Below are 21,203 nucleotides of genomic sequence, written 5' to 3' on the forward strand. Positions count from 1 at the left end.
ACCACTTAAGCAGCATTTTTATTTATTTTTTTATGCTCCGTATATTTATGAATTTTTTCTCTCTCTCTCTCTCTTGATTTCTTGTAGATCACGTGAACTCATCAAATCAGCCATATTGGACAATGATTTCATGAAGAATTTAGATATAACCCAAATACGCGAAATTGTCGACTGCATGTATCCCGTTAAGTATGCGGCAAAGAGTCTCATCATCAAGGAAGGCGATGTCGGCAGCATTGTTTATGTCATGGAAGGTGAGTAAACCCTCAAGAGTGAATAATTGTTTAAAGCAAAATACATGAAGTGAAGCCAAAATAGCATTGTTGAATGACAAAAGTCACCAAGTGTAGCGCCGACAGTTTTTAAAACAATAAACACAACAAAAGTTGCTGCTCAATGCTAAGCGCTGCCTTAAAAAAATACTAGCCAAAAATTGAAATAAAAACAAGCGTTGCATGTTAAACACTGACTGCTTGTAGCTGCTCGTCGCGCACTCATAAAGTCGATCAGTGAGGCGCTTTGCTGCGCGCCGCCTAAATGTAGGCAAGATTTTTTGTGATGTGTGTTATATTCCACGATCGCACCGGGTGTATGGATGGCTAAAAGTTTTACAATTTAATTTGCTAGTGCTGTCTTTCTAATTTAGGGTTGTTATGGTTAAGGAAATTGTCGTTTTCTCCATTCAATTTTTATAAAATGGATAGAAATTGATACAAACCGATAACCCAATTAACGTTTTAGAAAAATTTCTGAATACATAAAATATTATATACATATACATAAATTAAATATACATACATATGTATATGTTGGTATATATGAATTCATATGCTATTAGAAGCAGGCTTAAGATATGTATTTACATATAAGAATACAGTTGTGTTCATGAAAATAGTAGTGCTCAGGTCTTATACATATTTTTAAAATATTTTCTAAATACTTGCTAACCAAGTCAACAAGCGTGTTTTATTGGATAAAATAGACACCTAAAATTATAAAAACAAAAAAATACCGTTACTTTGGATTTCACTACTTTTCTATAAAGTTAATAGGTGTTTTTAAGTTTTGTTTTCTTATAAATTTTATTAGTGTGTAGCCGACAAATAGTGAATCTCAAATTGGCCTTTAAAACTGATGATACTTCTTAACCAGATTTTTCTTGTCGAAATTTGACTATTAAATTCTCCTAGAAAGAGCAAATGCACTTAAGTTTCGTCTTTCTTTTATACACATAAATCATAGCAACAATTCCGCTGAAAACGTTCCATTCAATTTAGTTTGGTTTAAACTTACCAAAGTTACAAACTTTTGTTGTTTACCACTGAAATGGAACAGAACGTGGGAATGTTAGATTAACAATATCTCTACTAATTGCAAATATTTCCGAATTAAGTGATAAAGCACTCTCACTGCCTCATTGCAACATTTGTTGCACGAACTCAGCCCCCGTTTTTCCATCCAAGCTAAAGTGATCTACATATATTAATTGCCGCTTTGATAGTCAATGCTGTAAAGATCATCAGTTATATGTAATTGCCTTTTCGCACAGCCAAATTGAGTACATTAAGATTACAATTGAGAAAGCAGTTTTTGCTTTTCGCACAGCCGGCTACTCGATTAACTATAGACACGATAAAGATCAGCTGTTCTTCATTCATTCTTCATTTTGTATTGATTACATTTTCTAATGATTATATTTCTTCAGCTGATTGCTATTTTATCAATGCACACAACCAAATTTACAGCCTAAACAACAACCCACGGAGTTAAACACGGCCAGATTTACATCCTGGACAACAACCCGCAGACTTGCAATGCAGTTTCAACTTGATCCGAATTCCATTAAGAATAAATGTACTATTATAAAATATTTTTTTGTGTGTGCTAAATTGATCTAAATTAGCGCTTTAAACGAGCAAAAGCAGATTAGTAGATCAATTAACTCCGGTGCGAAAAGGCTGTAAACTTGCTCCTTTTCCGGAAAACCTAGTTGATTTTAAACTGTGCCAGAGCCATTGTGTCAATTAAGTCAGTATATTCAATAACTTTCTTCTGTTTCCATAGACATCGAAGTGATTTTATTAATATTTGCCGGAGAAAGAATCATTTTATTCTGAGAAGTTTTCATATGAAGTATTTTGTTTATAATCTAATTCATCCTCTCGACGGCTGCATCTATACCCCTCATTATATTCCTAACATGACTTTTTCGAAGGTTAGGTATATTGTTTATAATATAATCCCTCCTCTTTTTCTTTTTATTCTATTCTTAACATGGCTTTCTCCGAGGTTAAGTATGGTGCTCGATTGTCAGGCAGGCAACATTGTTTTAATTTTCAGACCTTTAGAAATTCAATCAATATTAAAATTTTAGTGTTATTTTGCTATAAGGCGACGAAGAAATTTTTCCAAAATCTTATTCCTCATTTCATTTGATTTTGATTTCTTAAGATTTCTCAAAAATTATAAAAATCCCAAAAATGCGTAATTCCCAAAATCATCAGTCGAATTTTATTGTTTTCGTTGATTTATTAATAGAATAAACTTACAAACAAATACTACAAAGATTTTGATCAGCACAATCATTTACTTAAAGATCACGTCTGAACTCAGGTTCGATGAAACACTGTCTAAAGTAATTGTTGATTAGCACTTTGAGATAAGAATATTGTCCCAATTTATTTATTGTCAATAGCGATTTATTCAACAAACAGTAAGAACATACAGATGTTTATGTGCATATATGTATGTATATTGTATACATAAGTATATACATATATATATTTTTGTTGACACCGGCGATTTTTTTCTAATAAATAAGTGACAATAGGAACGCGTCCGCTTGATAAAACCAAATTTTTCCAAAGTTATTTTTCTTTGCTTATCTGGAGATAAGAGTAGCATTATTCTCTGTAGCTATCTCAGTATATTCTTGCTATGTTATGAGAGCGTCATTTCCTAAGCACAGGAGTCTATTGAAGGGTTTGGAATCGTTGTTTCCTTTTTACTCTTAATTTTACGTGATTAATACAGCCCTGTTCTATGGATCTAGTTAAAAATTTAGGTTATGAATCGCAATTTATAATGATGCGACGGTCTTTTGCTATTTTTAAGGTGAGAAATGTTGTAAATTTTTACCTGGCTTTTTTTTCACGATCAAGGAATATTATTTAGAAAACTTTTTCAATTTCCGTTTTCTGTGTTTTGTCATTTTATGTATGGACTAAAGATTTAGCCAAAAACTTCTTTCTAACAATCTATATTTTTTAAAATCTCGCTGCAATACCAAAACTCAAGAGGGGATCGCAGTAACCTGAAAGAGTGTTTGTCTTGTCTTTTCCGAATGCCCAACGTAATTTTTTACCTTAAATTTTTATCTGTTAAAAAAATGCTTCCATAATTTTTGACCGTACTTCGACCTCATTAGGAAACACTAAAACAAATGGTGACCTTCTCAGGCAACAGTTTCATTTCATTTGCTAGAGTTTAATAAGAAGTCAATGCTTTGAAATGTGGAGTAATGCTGGCCACTCTACTTCCACTCCATATGCTCTCGAACAGGTTTTTGAAGCGCTCCGCGCCGCTCTTGCAATGCACAGCAGCTGTTCCGTTGCCGACTACACCTTTTCTGCGCGGCGTACTCGCTCCATTGTTTGCAAACAGTTTACCTGCAGAGCGTTTGGTCATAAGCAGAGAGCGAGCGTTATACTTTTTTGTTTACACGCCATCTCCGCTTTGTTTTGTGTACGTCGTTGCCATGTGCAATGTGCGGCGTCGGCGGTGATCGCTGGAGCACGTTAGCATTTATTGAGCGCTCAATTGTTTAGTTCGAAAATTTTTCGAAGTCATTATTATTACAGCTGAGTGAGTAGTCGAGGAGGTCCACAAGCAAAAAACATGCACATACGCGCTCACGTACATAGCATGATAGGAGCGGTGCACGGCTGGTTAAGTGATACAGCGCCGAGAGTGAGCGCGTCTGGACAGCCAAGCGTCTGTTTGCCGCCGTTCGGTTATCTGCCATAATATGTGCGCGGCACTAAACATTCGATTAGTGAACGCGAAGCGATTTTAAAGCGCGCGCGCTTCAAGTAACGCGCGTATAAGATCGCGAAGTTCGTTGATTTTTCTTCTTAATTTGTGCTCGAAATACTATACTATATATTGAGATAATATATATTATATATTTAATAGAATTAATTGGTTTTCATTACTTGCTGTGTGCGCAATGTGCGGTTTGTTTGTGATTTTATATATTTTTAATGTGAAATAAAATTTGTTTATTTGTTTGTGTGGGTTTGGCCGCATGTGCTGTGTATCGGCGGCGTATGGCTTTCTTGTTTTATAATATTTAATACAAACAGTGTGTACGAAAACACTGAAATTCGCAGAAGTCAACGAACAAAAGGCAAAATATTATAAATACATATATGAGTTGAAAAAAATATTAAAAATTAAACTATTAAAAGTGGCTGTGGAGTAGTAATGTGAAAGAAGCATAAAAATATAGTACCAAAGAAAAGACAAAAATATTAAAAAAAAAAATATTAACAAAAAAAATATTAAAAATGAAAAGACAGTGTGGATAAAGATTTCATCAAACTAATAAAAGCGATTTCGAAAAGAAACAGAAATCAAGAGAGAGTTGCTAAATTGAATTTACTTTACTTATGCATATTTCTGCGTAAAGTTTGTAAAGTTAAAATGAAGACGCTATGTTACTTGTCAATTTGCAAAAACAAATAGTGCAAATAAAGTTTTTTTCTCAGTGAAATTTTTTCCCAAAATATTTATTATACGTCGGGTTTATGACTCAACCGACGCTGCATAAATTATTTTCGTCAACATTGCAAACAAATTGTTAATGCAAATTATTAAGAAATCGAGTTGTTAATCATGCTTTTTGACACCAAATTCAACCATTAAATTGCTAATTTCATTGTTACTCAACTCTAATTGAAGTTGCAGTTGTTATTTATAGAAAGGAGATTCATAATAAATATTTATTCAGAGGGGCTACTAATTTATCCACCAATCTCTCTATTATAAATTAATGTAAACTTCTTAATTTTATTACATGGGTATGCTTATATCAGTGTGTCGATCTCCTGATTCTGCACAGTACAGCAATCGAAAGACGCATGATGCCCTTGGATCTATATATCCAAATATAGACATGTCCTAGCATTTATCAGAAAGAGGAGAAGGTACAATAGATCTTAGGTCGCCGTGCTAGTCTGTCTACCAGTAGCATCTAATGGCTCTAAACAGGGTGAAAATTATACCACAATAGAATATAGCTGCCTGACAAACTGACCGGTAACAATCAAGTTCTTGTATTGAAAACTTTTTTATTTGACAAGGTATTGTGTGTGCGTGGGGAGAGGTCGCTGGAGAAGAGGCGCAGTGAACTTTTTCAACGTTGGGTCGAAGCTAGCTGAGAACTTTTTAGGGGGAGCATTCTCTAAGGAGCTCTCTGTCAATCTTAGTTTTAGGTTACTGGCATATTGTAGTGTTTTCATTCAAAAGTGGCTACTATTAGGCGATAGATGTACTGATACGAAGAGCAGCGTCTTTCAGGTTGGTGAGCGTTCATTCCGACAGCAGAATGGCAATACTAGCGCTGAGCTCGCTAACTGTACGTTCAAAGATAGTCATAAAGTGTCTGTCCTTAATCGTTTGGGTGCTTGGTCACAGCGGAATCGTTGGAGACTGCAAAACCTATGAGCTAGATAGGGAGGGTACCCTTGAACTACTCACAACAGAATGGGAACGAGTTGGATCCCGATTGGCGACTTGAGTTCCAGCAGTAAACTAATGAAGCCCGCATGCGCTTAGCAGGCAGTTGACAACCAACCCCTGTGCGACTGCAAGATCCTTTTGTCCTACTTCGCCACAATCGTTCGAGTTCTTACTGGACTCTGTCAAATAGACAACTCTTTCGGTAAAGCTAAATATCTTGTCGGACGCTAGTAGTCAAAGTTGTAAGGAGGAGGGTGAGTTAGAAACATCCAGGCACTTTTTCTTCAACAATCTAGTTTTTGCAAGACTGAGGCTGAAACATCTCGGAGGTCTTACCTTTAGCGAAACAGAAGACATAACCCAAACTGAGATTAGCCGTCTTAACAAATTTGTGATGGGCTCAAAGTACTTTGTCGACTTGTAAGGGTCTTATGATCCATTCTATGGAACTCAGCGCGAAATACGTCATAGATTGTTTTCCAAGCCACCGCTTCAACCTCCAAGCCAACTGTTCAGATCGAACCACTATATAGCATATAGCTGCCATACAAACTGACCGATCAAATTTAAGTTAAGATATATTTATAGCCTTATATGCTTTAAAAATACACCTGTGATTGGTATCTTCATTGCTTTTTTCTTTTTGTAATTTATTGCCTACCATTAGGTCAACATCGTGTCGATCCCACCTTATTTGAGTTTTACGAGTACTGCTGATGATTTTTTATGGCTCAATGTTTATATTCAAATATGTATGTCTTTATAAATATAAAAATGTATATACATATATATATGTATGTGTCCAATTATGTATGTATGTGAGTAAATGTGCATTTATATATAGCTATAACTTCTCATATTCGTTACGCCTGCTGATTCATCTCATTTTTGTGTGTAGCATGTTTCCCGGAATTCGAAAAAAATGCTAAATAAAGGCGAACAAGTTAAACTACACCCATGAATAAATACAAATTTGTATGAGTGCACATAATTGCAGTTGCATGCTGTTAGCGCAAGCGCCTAGCGCCCTGCCAAGCAATAAACGAGGGTAGCAACAAAACTGGAGCGCGATTGAAAATGCAAGTGCAATACAGTCCACACACACATCTCGAAAGCAGCTAGTTTAAATGTTTGTAGGCATACAAGTATATATTATGTATAACCCCACTTATGCATGTAGCTAACTGTAAATATTTTATATGGAGCAGGTCGCGTGCATTCGATGCGCTTTTCCGGCCATATGTTTCTTGTCATCTCATCGCGTCGCCTCCCTGTTTGCGGCGCCTTCTTTTTATTGCATCTTTTGCTTGTTATTATTTTCATTGTTGTTGTTGCGCCATGTAAATGATTCTTGGGAACAAGCCTCATGCGCACACCGGCAAAACGTACACATACCAGCTGCAGCTGCAAGGAGAAAAGTGAAAGTGCTCGTATAAGTAATCCCAAAAGCCGCACGAAGCAGCCGAACGGCCGGCTAGTCAACCAGAAGTAGTAGAAATTGACGTTGGCGGCTAGCGACTAGCGACTGGCACAAAATGCACTCCAATTTTCGTCCGCTATTTTTTCCAGCGCTGCTGCTTCTTCCCGCACTTAGTCATCATGCCGTCGAAATGCTTCGCGGCATGTTTCGTGCAACGATTCGCTTGCTCGTTCGATTCATCGAATCGCTTAGCTTCTCCGTGTTTTGCTTTATTGTTGGGTTGCGGTTTTTATAATCATTCAAGCATTTCGCATGTACTTACATACGTCCATACAAATATAAGCAAATATACGAGTCTCCATGGTCCATGTGGTAATCTTGGCAAGAATTCCGGTTTCTTCAGCGCTCAGCACACGCTTTTCGGTTTTTGCTACACACCACCGTATACATATGCATTCGTGCTGTTGATTTCTATCAATTTCGGTTTTATTTTGCCTTTTCTTCCCCACACTTTCTGTATACGCTCTACGCCTCGTCATCTTTTCGTTGGCAGCAGCTGGTCGAATACCGATGACTGCCGCAGGCTGTTGCCGCTGTCAATCTTGCGGTCATTGGTCTGGATTCTTTGTTTTCATCTCATGTGGCAAGCAAGCGTACAAAAAAAAAACACAAAACTCCAATGCGTCGACTGCGCACTGAGAAAGCATTTGAAAAGTGATTAAATCAATCACCTTTTTCCTCTGAATTTACAATTAAAATGTGAAAAACAAAAATGCTTCGATATGTGGCGAAAGACAAAGAGAAATGTGATTTCTATAATGTAGACTTAAATGCGCTATATAACCCAGCAAAGATTTGTCAGCTGTCATTTGTCATTTTTATGGTCATAAATCTAGTTGAAAAGCAAAGAAACTTACTGATTTTATCTATCACCTGTTACTACCAGGGTTGTTAGCGGGCTCAGAACTGTTACTCGACAAAATATAAAACAAAAAGTCCGATACAGCTTGCAATAAAAGGTTGACTATGGTCCTTATACTCACGGAGCTGGTGTATTAGAGCGTCATCCTGTTTCTATCCTGACAACTACTCCAGTGCGACGTATTTTATGAGCGCCCGAATGCCTTCTAGCTATGTTACCAGCTCTCCTCTCTCCCATTTCTTTGTATTTCCCTCTTTATTTTGCTTTAAACATTGCTGAGAGTATGCTCTCCTTTGTTTAGATAACTTTGTAATCGTTTTTATTCGGCTTAACTTCTATGATCCATATTATTTCATATTTTTCTAATACAAAACCTCTAGGTATGTCGAATGAGATATGAAACGTTTGACTGCTTCTATTTCAATATTTCGACCTGAATACCATATTTCAGTAAAATATTTATAAAAATACCCTATATAATAGAGAATCGTTTCTTCAAGGCACTATAGTTTCTACGCTTCTCAGCATTTACTTTAGCTATTTCCTAACTTTAACTATCACGAGATCTAAAACTACAAAAAATAAAATATGGTCTATTTTATTCTTTGTAACCACAATAGATTATCCGTCGAAATTATCTCTTTCTGATAAGCAATTTTTCATATTTCTTGTTGCTTCTGTAGTATTTAGACTAACTTTAATGCTTTTCAAATCTTATAATTTGCAAATCTTCCAGCCTTTCGATTGCAGCACTTTTTTCATTTACTTTCCAATTTCATTGAAATTGATTTAATTTTGCATATTATTTAATTTCTCTACATACATACGAGTATAATTGCTCTTTATTACATTTCTTTCCCTCTCAGCCGTAGTATAATCTTCACATCGATTGTGTGTAACGGCTTGCTGTAAACAACCTCCATTTACACCCGCTCTCTCTTCCCCCAACCAAATAGATTTTAACGAGGTCATCATCACGTAATCGTTAACAAAATTTTTCCGTTTTTCTTCTCCATTTGGTATTTCGTAAACACCGTGATTCGTCTTTGGTTTAGCCTCCTTTCCTTGAACTAATGATTCGTTTTATTATTTGTTGTTTTCCTTTCCATCTTTACTTCAACTTTTGATTTGTGGTTGATAAAGTATGTTGGAAGGTTTCGTAGTTGTGAGAAATTGGTGAAGTTGTTCCTCTTAATTGTTGGTGTATGTACATATTGAGTTGTTGTATCGCAATAAACTTAGAATTAATGGTATTTTAAACTTTAGTGTGGAGTTTTGGCAGTAGCTGTGTCTTGTCTTGCGCAAGCTTTAAGAGATCTATGTGTATGTACTTCGGTTGGCTTCTGTTGTGGATTTCATAATACTTGTTTTGTAGTATCGTAAAATCTTAATTGCTAGGCGATCAGCTGAAGCAACGTTCGAGATGAGAAGAAGATGCAATTGATAATTAGAGGTGGTTAGGGTTAGATCTGCTTGAAGGTTCAGGCTTTTTGCGTGAGAATTTTCTGCTAATATTTTTTTAGTAGGGTTTGAGAGCTATGATAGTAAAAAATTTGGGTTCTTCGTCTGAAAATTTTAAGGAATCCGAACGGAACGAGCAAAATTGTAGAGGTAGATTGATATTGGTTTATATTGTGAAATAAGGTATTTATGTATTTTTAGTTTTTTTATTAAAAAAAAAAATTAACCGAGTTGTTTGTTCTTTTGCACTATATCCACATATGTTCATACTATAGCTATTAATATGATAAATATGCTTCTTCAGTTTTCTAAATCAGCAAATAATATAACAAATATGCTTGGCGTGCCAAAACTCCTTGCTATTTATTTTTAACTCTCAAACGATTACCCTTTCAATGACCATACTAGCAAATATTAGTATTCTCTACTCGCTCTAATACGCTACAGTGTCGAATGCGAAACACGTTACCCAAATTATTGTCTTAGATCCGCATTATACCCTCATTCATTGCTAAGTTTAAATACCGTTATTATTGCTTTCCGGCATTGCATGAGCCGTACAATTCTTCAATAAGCCAACCGAATGCTGTCAGTTCGGTTACCAGCGAAATTCTTGATGGTTTATGTTGTTGCTTGTGAAGTTGTTATTGTGAAGACTCGCTGCTTGGCCACCTACTTGCCAACAACAACGTATACGATGCAAAACCCATCGAGCAAATCTCCACCTCAGTGGTATGTAAAGTAATTTAAATGTTTGTATGTATGTATGTATATATATATATATATATATATATATATATATACATATATATATATGTATGTATACATATTGTATATGAGGGTGTATGTATTTGCTGTTAGCGCAAATTCTTTAAAATTACAATACCCTGAACCATGGTTTGCCACGGAGACGGACACCAAGATGGAAACATCGTGGACCCTAAAAAGCATATATACATCATCAGCGAGACGAGCTAAATCACGCAGTATTTCTTCAGTTTTTGAGATATCGATCTGTTGCTCATTTGTCAGAACCGCCGATATTCGATATTCGAAAACTTTTTTATTTGATAAATTATCTTCCTGAAATTCAGTACAGATTATGGTCCGAGACAACGCTACAATTTCCAAACAAACCGTTCAGATCGGACTATTATTGTTTATAGCTGCCATATAAGCTGAGCGATTGAAATCAAGTCCTAGTATGGAAAACTTTTTTTATTTAACGAGATATCTTCACGAAATTTAGCACGGATTATTATCCAAAGAAATTGAGTAATCTCCGAAGAAACTGTTCAGATCGGACTAATATAGCATATAGCTGTCATACAAGCCTATCGATCAAAATCAAGTGCTTGTATGGACCACTTTTTTATTTGACAAGATATGTTCACGATATTTGACATAGATTATTGTCCAAAGTAACGGTACAATATCCGAAGAAATTTTTCAGATCGGATTACTATAGCCTATAGCTGTCATACACTCTGAACCATCAGAATCTAGTTCTTGTAAGGAAAACTTTTTTATTCGACGAGATATCTTCACGAAATTTGGAAATTATCCAAAGCAATGGAGTTTTATTTGATCGCACTACTATATCACGCTACACAAACTTATCGATCACAATCAAGTCCTTGTGTGGAAGACTTTTTTATTTAACAAGATATCGTCCCAAAAATTTTCATAAATGATTTCCCCATCTGCGAACAAATTAGGATATATCTGCCATATCAATTTATCGATCAAAAGTAAGATAAAGATCTTGTTCTATCATTTTATGCTATAAGAAATGTAGCTATGAAAGGTATTATAGTATAGCGGCAGCTGAAGTTAACGTTTTTGTCTTTGTTTTTCTTTTCTTTGCATTTTTTGCGCTTATAACTCTTTGTATTTACATATGTGCAAATGTGGGTATGTTTGACTGACTTGTTGACCTTGCGCTGCGTCGCTCAACTTTACTGAGCGTGGCTTAAAGAAAAAAAAAAAACTTCCATACAAAAAAATGGAAATAAAAAAATGGCAAAAAGCGGTTATACGAAAATAACTAAACGTAATCTTAAGCTTATACGCATACATATACACAGATATGTATGTATGTGTGCATTGCATACAAAGTAACGACAGCAAAACTGTAATTGGCAACAACCACAATTACTGCTCGTAAATATCGTATGAACATATGTTTGTATGTATTTGTGTGGCAGAGTCGACGATTTGGCGATTGATCGCGATTGAATGTACGTAAGCAAGTACATATACATATACATGTGTACGTGTATTGCTGGCATATGTCGTGCACGGTGTTGATTTTTGGTGTTGTTGCCGCCGCGGTTATGGCTAAATGGCGTAACGACTAACCCACCAAAATGCAAGAAAAATTACGCACACACATGCATACACGCACAAATACCGGCACACCAACTATTGCATATTCGCCGCTTGCGATGGCCGACGACGCGCCTGCCAAGTCAAATGCCACAGCTGGGAAAAACCAACATTCGTGGCAAACAGTATTTGTCTTGCCACTAAAAAGCGGCTCAAAGTCAACGTAAATTACTTAAAAGTGCATAAAAATGCGAAGTTTTTCATTTTCTTTTCTTTTCCTTCGTGGCTTGTGTTGATTTTTAATTTATCTGTATCTATCTATGCTTTTTTATTGTTGTTATTATTGCCATCTTAGTTGTGTCTTGCAAAACCGCACGCGTGACAAAACCGAAATGCTATGTCACCAAGCCCGGTTTGGACACTTCACCACAGAAATGCTATATATGTATGTACATATGTATATATCTGTGTCTCAAACAACAAAATAATGATTTGTTGTATACCTATATCGAAATACGTGCGGAAAAGTACCGTAAAAATTATCCGTTGTTAAAATATCGCATATTTTATTAAAAGATTCGTGCGTAGCCTTTTAAGTGAAGCATCTTTCAAACCCCAAGAAGCGTAGGCTATGACAAGCATGTTTATAATATCGAAAAACGTTAACTTCGGCTGCACAGAAATTCAAATACCCTTCACAGATGCAAAGCAGTCTATATCGGACCACTGTAGCATATAGCTGCCATACAAACTTATCGATAAAGAGCAAGTCTTTGTATGGAAAACTTTTTTATTTGACTAGATATCTTCACGAAATTTGACATGGACAATTTTCCAACACAAAAGTACATTTTACGAACAATTTGTTCAAAACAGACCACTATAGCATATAGCTGCCATACAAACTTATCGATAAAAACTAGTAAATGTATGAAAAACTCTTTTATATGACAAGCCATCGTCACAAAATTTTGCACAAAATGTTGTCCAAAGCAACCGTACAATATCCTAACAAATTGTTGAGATCGGTCTACTATAGCATATAGCTGCCATATAAACGTATCGATCAAAGTTAAGTCCTTGCATAGAAAACTTTTTTATTTGAAAAGATATCTTCACGAAATTTGGCATGGATTATTATGCAAAGTAACGGTACAATATCCGAAGAAATTCTTCAGATCGGATCAACATAACTTGTAGCTGTCATACAAATTTATCGATCAAAACCAAGTTCTTGTGCGGAAACATTTTTATTTCTGAAGAATATTATAGCTGCGATGCAACTGAAGTTAACGGGTTTTCTTGCTTTTATTTTTATAAATCTTTTTTGTTTTACAATGCACATATTTAGGTCTGCTATTTACCTGCTTAGCAACTCGTAACTTTTGCCTCCTATTACAACATTATAAGCAAATAAACAAAAGCACGAACAACATTTGCAACAAAACGAGAGCACTTATCTATTGACCAAGTGTCACACGCTGCCAATAGAAAATCGAAATCGTTATTTATTGTTAATTGTTTCTTACCAATTGCCAAGATAGCCTAGGCACAAACGAACACAGTTGTGCATACATATGTATTATACAATATGCCTAAAAGCATACATATGTATACATATCTAAACATGCCAAGCATGTCTCCACTGATGGGTTTTGATAAACACACGAACACATTCACACAAACAAACGCATTGTGGGCCAAGCACAGCGCCAGCCCGCCCGTCAACCAGTTATCATCGTCCAGCCATCTATTGACAAACCAATAATTTCCTCGGCTGCTTCGTTAGCAAAGTGCTTTCCTTGATTTCGTTGCTTTTTTTATTTTTTCTATACTATTTTTAATTTTTTTTTACGTTTTGCTATCTTTCACCATTATCAGTGGTAGATATCGTCTATTGTGTTAACAAATTTCGCGTTGTTGTGTTTTGGTTTTCTTACTCCACAATTTAGTTGTTATTACTGCTATTTAGTTGCTGGTTGTTGTGTGCAAACATCCTTTTTCATAGATAAATATTCATAAATATATATGTATATACTCGTATTTGTCTTGTGCAACTGTATACGCGGTAAGAGCGACTCAAAGCAAATATTTTAACCGACTTGTAGTGAAACTTGTCGTGAAATTTTTCACAGTTGTCACATTAAATTGTAAATATACTAAATACATGCATAGATATGTACGTATTTACAAATGAGTGAATGCCTTGTCGAGAGTTATATAGATATACATACATACATCTATATCAATAAATCATACTTGTTTCCTTTATTGAAATGTTTCCAAAATTTTGTAGAGTTGTTGTCTGAAAATATCCGACAAGCTCTCAAAAACAATTATTCACGAGCACTACGCTAGATATAATAATATTTGAGTTCAATGCTCAATCCCTTGATCTACTAGATTTTAAACATGAACGCGAGTACAAATGCCACGCCAAGAATTTTCATTTACCAAGACGCAGTTTGGAATGGACACACTAAACAACTTAGAAGGGTTCGAGGCCCATCTAAAACCTCTGCCGTACTTTGGGTCGGACCCCTGCTTGAAATGCAACTCATTATTCAATTGACAAAGTGTCAGTTCTTCCCGTATTCGAGTTTTAAACACAATGCATGAGTAGGTAGGAGCGAACTAAAAGAGCTCCTACTCTCACTGGAACCAGAATTAAGTCTCCGGCTTCCTTCCTGTTCTGGACTTATGGCCAGGGGTTGGACCCCATACGCACATTATATGCACACACCATTCACACAAGAAGCTAATCTTAAGTCCCAGTTAAACGCCTTCGCCACCTAAACAATTCAAGCACAAACAACCCCAACTGTTCGGCATTCCGACTAGTGGAGATTACACTCTAGCATCTAAAAGTGCAACAGTTCAGCTAATCCTCATACCACCCAGATCTCTATTGTCCGAGTAAATCGGGACCTTGACCTATCTGATAGGTACCACTGATGCAAAAATTCATTCAAAAGCCCATTCCCCGTAAGCAGAAAACCCAGACTCAGACATAATCTAAAGTCCCCCTCAACAAACATAACGTCCCAAATGTACTCATAAGTCACTCGACCGTTAGGAGTCCCAACGGTGCTGCCATCAACATCTGACCATATCATCTAGAAGACTCCTGCTACTTAGATATCCCTACTCTCCACATCATAGTCGGAAATCCAGTCATTCCGCAGCAATGACACACTCAAGCCCCTTCTTAACCTGAATACAACAGCAGGCTGTATGACAATCAGGTCAAGAAGGGGTCGTTGAAATGTACAGCCCCAAAAAGCAAGATGTCCAAATCAATTTATGTGATGTTTTTGACTCCGTTTTTAACAAACATTGGACGTCAGTGTGTTCTTACCTGCCTATTTAGCCACCTAACCTTCTACAGCAAGTGAGCTACTAATTTTCAAGTAATACATAGAATATTCTATCATTCAACCAAATTATCCTATAACGGAAACTTATCATGCATATGTATACGCCTTGGCTAAGCGTCAAGCTAACCTCATATTACCATCAAACCTAAAAAGTATTTATTATTATCTTCCTTTAGATAGTGAAGAAAGAGAAGAGCGAATATATTGTCGGCTGATGAACAAACTCATCTCGCATTGATTTATCAAGCTTCCTCTCAATGTGTATGATTTGAGCTAATCTTCAAAATGTATGATTAATTAAGACTATTCCAATCAGTAGACGATAATATTTTCTTAAAGTGAACGTCTGTTTCAATCTTGAATGTGAATGATATGCGTCTATTTTAATCTAATTTGTTCTATGCGGCCATAGAAAATAACTCAAAATTGTATCAAACCGTTTTTTTTTATTGTTTAGGCTTTTGTTATTAATAATTAATCAATGCAATCAGTAACGCTAAGGCAAACAAACCAAGAAATCTCTACTTTTGTTTACTCCAATCAGCAAAGCTTAATTATTTAATACCCACCCAGTAAACTACGGTTCATTTATGAGAAATTTCCTGCAACAGCCGATAAGATCTCTTCACTTTAAGTTTTGTGCCTAAGTTAGTTCGATGAGTTAGGCGCTGGATACACGTGCCAGAGCACGGCTTAATTAAATCGTGATTTATTTATAAAACAAATTGCATTTTTTGTTTTGATTGGCTTATAATTAACTTTCCTGTTATACGATTTCAAATTGGTATATAATTTTTTAATAAAAGCTTATATATTAATTTATATAAGGCTGTATGTAAGCACGTGGTATTTTTGGTTCAATCGGTTGATTTGTTCATCCATGTTTTGATTTATTTCTAAGCTACAGTGATATGTGATTATAAGCTTACTCAAGTAGTTTTTGGCGAAATTGTAGGAGTTTATGTTACGCCCCTTGGTTTGGGAAATCTTATAAAGTTTATTTTTAATTTTTGTTTTAGTTTATTTTTCAGTTTCTTTGGTAGTTATGATTTGTGCAGTAATCAAAGCGTAGAAAAAGAGTAGCCTAATTTACTGATTCCTTTACTTCCTTTCACTTTTGCTTTTGAATTTTTTTCTTGTGGGATCAGTTTTGAAATGTTGATTGCCATTTTTTTAGGAGTTTGTTGTAATGAGATGATACCCAGCTATGAACTGTAGCCTTTCTTTGTTATTCAAACGAATTTTAAAATGCCTATAGATCATACTGCCTACAGGCAAACATCATCCTTAGAAACTAATTTATTCGAGGCTGTGTTGACCTTTTCATTGGGGGTTGTTGGGGGTGTTTGTTTACGTGGTTGGTACCAAATCCAGCGCACAATGCTGGGGTGGTAGGATTCGCCTTCTCGCTTCAGCTCGCCTTCAAACAGATATTTTTTAACCACCCAGAGGCTACTTTGTCTAAGACCGTAAGTCGTGAGCTGCTTGAGTTATATATAAAGTATTCGTTTCTGGTCACTACCAAGTGAATGGCTTTCCTCACTTGCGAGAACTTCTACTCATAGCTCCATGCTCCGACTATGATCCTCCGTATAGACTATGATCTTAGCCAAAAACGCTTTTATAACCATCTAAAATTGATCAGTCTTATAGCACCAACCTTTGGATATTTACACTAAAAATAGAAACATCTAGCACCTCTGTCAACACTAATTATATATGCATATGCATAAATTAGCTGATTAATATTTACTCCACAAATTTGTTACTAATTTAAAATGCATATGGCAGTAAAAGTAACATGCAATCCCATTAAAGTAGTTGCGCAGCTTTTCCCTGTCATTACCAACAAGATCACACACACACTCGTGCATATTTAAGCCGGTATGCTAATTTTATGGCGTCAGTGAGTTTACTTGCAAATTCAACGAACTTGCTAATGTTAATGTTAAAGAAGTCTTGCATGTCTGTCTCATATTTTATTTTTATGCTCGTGCATTTTATGACCTAACCGTAACTGCATACTTGTTTGAATACGAAAATGCTAGTCGTAATATGCAGACATCGTTACTTGCGCTTTTCATTTCCGAATGCAAATTAATGACCATGACACTAATGACATCCATGCATAGCAACAAATGCAATAAGCTAATGTGCAGTGAAAAAGGTTGCATTTCGTACATAACCACACATTATTTGCAAAAGGGTGCTTTTTATTATTTTATATGCAAAGTCTATAGTTTCACGTTCATAAATTCCGTTAATGCTTACATTTCTTCATGAGTCGTCCAAGTAGACATATTTGTATATGTGTTCTTCCATCTCTGTTGACGCACATTGATGAATTATGTATATGAGAAATATCTGAGAAATCCATATCCTTGGATTATGGCTGATCTTGAAAATTTATTAAAAATCCCTCGTCCATATGAATCCTTAAGTTTATTACATTATTATATGGTATCATACAAGTATACACTACAAGTAGTAACCCGCCCAGGACCCTGTCCGATTTTAAGGTGGGTTCCGACACGGTAGTATATTTTTTTGTTATTCCCGTTTATTGGGTCCCTACTCAGAGCCGCCCGCTATCCAACTCCTGGAAGGTAGTCGCCTATAATGGTCCCACGGTTCTCTCTATTAAGACGTCAAGGCGAGGGTTGACGCACGCTCTAATAGGGCAATGCGTTCAGAACCGACCTAACCTAAAAACCTACCAACTTACACCTACCACATCAACTTAATGTTGACGGGAGAGAAACGAACTATGAGGCCTGCCAGGATTTTAACGGGACGGAGGTTGTCTCAGTATTAACCCGCCAGCCATTTCTGCAGGGTGCCACTCCCACATATTCATATACCTTGACCACCAGCCCAGGATTCAAACAAATCCAAAATTTCAGTCCTGAAATCATCGTTATCCGCGATCAGGTCTGTTAGGAGTTCACACAAGCTATCACGGCCGCAGGTCTCTTAGCGTTTGCCACGTTGCACCTGCCCGAAGGCGATCTACCTTACATCTCAAGATGGCGTTATGACTAGAGGCACATATTTACATACATACGTATCATAAGAAAAATACACTACATTTTACGTAAGGCATGCATATCTAAAACTCTGCACTCTCTTGCTATCATCACTTAAATATCTCTTTAAATTTATGATAAACCAACTTAATCGTTTAATTTATTATCTGTCAAAGGTATGAAGCTGCTGATTTTGATAGCTGTCAGCAGCGCTCGGTTACTTCTTTCATATCTGTCAAGGTCCCTCACAAGCAATTAAAGCACACAAAATAATATTATAATAACAGATTATTATTAGTTTTTGCAAATATTTGCATGAAAGAATTTTTCAATCAAACTTTGATTTGCTCTTTTGATCTTTTCTACCAAAAAAGTTGACACAAACGACATTGACAGCTGTCATTAGCCCGCCAGGTGAAGGCTGTTACGTGTTATTTAACAAGTAAACTAAGGCAGAATTAAGAAAAGCGAAAATGAAAAAGAAATATAATAGTGTTGTGCGTAAACAGCTAGTATTTGCTAACAATCTGGCATGTAACTGTATTTTGATACATACATTTATGTAATTATTTATGTTTTTTTTGTATGAATATTAGTTTTCTTGCACGAAATTCTCGTGCTCATAACCTTGATAAACGGTGTCTGCGATTTTTATCATTCAAAGAAGAGATTCTTCGTTGATACATTGTATGTTGGTACATATGTATGTATATATGCGTATCAGGGTGGCTGTTATTTACCAAGATGTTTTTTTTTTTTTAATTTTTGCCCTAAACAAATTATCCAACGTAAGCAAGCTCTGGCTTTTTGATCTCTTGCCTAACATTTTTTGTATCTCCAAAGCAATTAAAGCTACAATTTTGAAAACGATTTATTTTAATACAAAATTTAACGCTCTACAAAAAATGGCTTAGTAGTTTTTTTCATAAAAATATTCCTTTAAAAGTTATACGCAGTTAAAGTTATGCAAGTGCCTTATAAATCCTGTGTTGCTCATACGCACTGTGGGCTAAGTGCTCAATACAACGATATTCCGACAAATTAGGAGCCTTTTGAGGAGAAAAGCATGTTTGAAAATGTCAGGCCGATATCACAAAAACTGAGGCACTAGTTCGTGTATATACAGACGGACGGACGGACGGATGGGCATGGCTAATTGAACTCAGCTCGTCAGGCTGATCATTTATACATATATTTTATAGGGTTTTACGACGCTTCCTTCTGGGTGTTACAAACTTCGTATCAATCTTAATAAACCCTGTTCGGGATATAGCAATCAACTTGGGGGAAATAACGCACACCCTAATGTGTATATATGCTTGTATAAACATATGTTTGTATATGCAAATTATGAAAATTACTGAATTACTTGTATCTGGCAGATGTGGCAACAAAGCATTTTCTAAAATGCCATAAATTTAATTGTATTTATTTACAATTTCGTTGTCACACGACGAGTAACGGCAAACAGCCAGTAGCAACAACAACAACAAACGAAAAAAGTGAAAACACGCGCATTAACCAAATAGAAGTGGAGAAAAGCGAAACCGTAAAACGCGTCGGTGACAATTGCCAAACAAAGGCACCCTGTAAATAGCGAATTACGTTGAACAACAACAACAGCAGCGGCAAACAGAAAAATAAATAAACCGATTGCCATAATTGCATGTCGAGCGCTTTGATTTATACGCATACATATGTACGTGTGTGTGTGTGCGAATAAGCCACTGCGCTGAACGGTCTCGCTCGTATTTTGAACGCGTTGGCACGTCTGCGCGCTGTTAATGGCCAGCGTAAATAGTGGGCTGTCCAGTTATCACACCCATTTGGTCATTCCAAGTGCAAAATTTCATTACAAGCATTGTAAACATGCGTGTATTGCGCAAAGGCAAAGGAAAGGTCTGCGCATGCGTCTCTCACTTTGTGTGTCCGTGTGTTTGTATGTGGAAGTTGACATGTTTGCTTTTAGCTCAGCTGAATGCGGCAGTGAAATTGCGCTTGCGAGCATGGGATTTTTTGTAAGCCTTAATGTAATCATGCGTGCTCAGCTGCGCATGCGTGTATGTTTGTGTTTGTGTTATGTGTGTGTGTGCGACAGGAAGGTTGCAACCGTAAAAAATAGTTTTATTTGGCTTAAAAAGCGCATGTACCATAATAATTAAATTATCATCAAGTTTTCTTGTTGCGGAAGTGTGAAAGGTTGACGAGTGACTGCGCTATTTGTTGAATTGTGTGATGCTTTATTGCTAAAGCTTAAAATTTTAGGCAAAAAATTTGTTTTATATAAGTTAAAAATATCGATATTTGTCAGGAGCACAGATTCTAGATGTGTCTGTGGTATACAAAAATATTGTCATCTTGATATTATCTTTTTTTCCAATAGTTTTTGGGGTTCTGAAATATTTGTAAAGATTTGAAATTCAATCATAAATACAATTTAACTTTATAACCCCAAAATATTTTAATATTTAATTTTATTTACTGTGTTGTATGCAAAGTTTCCAAAAAGTCTCAATTCGGATTCAGAGGAATATGTTTTTTACGATTTCTCTAGATTAGTTTTTCTGTCCTTTGCGAATACTAAAATTTGCCTCTATCCAATATCGCAGTATCTGGATACTTGGAGATTTGTAGCACTGACTAACTAAAACTAAAAAAAATTGTTCTCTGAAGTAATGCTGTTTCCTTAATTACAATTTTTTTTGCTGCATATGAGTTGTTCCCGCTATATTTTCCTTTAAAACTTTCCAATACAATGGCTTTCATTTTTATTCTTCTTCATTTTGCGCGCAAAACAGCTGTTTGCTTTCATCGCTGCCAAAAAAAAAATAAAATAAAATGAACTGGTGTTTCCTTGAGAGCTGTTCTTGAGATAAAGCTAAATTACCCAACGAAATATATTTGATTCCTTGAAGCGACGGTGTCCT

The 21,203-nt window shown here is 35.9% G+C and overlaps 1 protein-coding gene across 5 annotated transcripts in view; it reads left to right on the forward strand.

The window, feature by feature from the left end:
- Positions 1 to 21,203, forward strand: part of LOC126754154 (cGMP-dependent protein kinase, isozyme 2 forms cD4/T1/T3A/T3B) — a 137,207-nt gene that overhangs the window by 96,330 nt on the left and 19,674 nt on the right. For all 5 annotated transcript variants that reach the window (XM_050466099.1, XM_050466100.1, XM_050466101.1 and 2 more), the window contains one exon: positions 88 to 254. In XM_050466099.1, the coding sequence (XP_050322056.1) occupies positions 88 to 254 (167 nt within the window). The remainder of the gene's footprint in view (positions 1 to 87; positions 255 to 21,203) is intronic.

The sequence above is a fragment of the Bactrocera neohumeralis genome, chromosome 3 (assembly GCF_024586455.1).
Source record: "Bactrocera neohumeralis isolate Rockhampton chromosome 3, APGP_CSIRO_Bneo_wtdbg2-racon-allhic-juicebox.fasta_v2, whole genome shotgun sequence".
NCBI lineage: Eukaryota > Metazoa > Arthropoda > Insecta > Diptera > Tephritidae > Bactrocera > Bactrocera neohumeralis.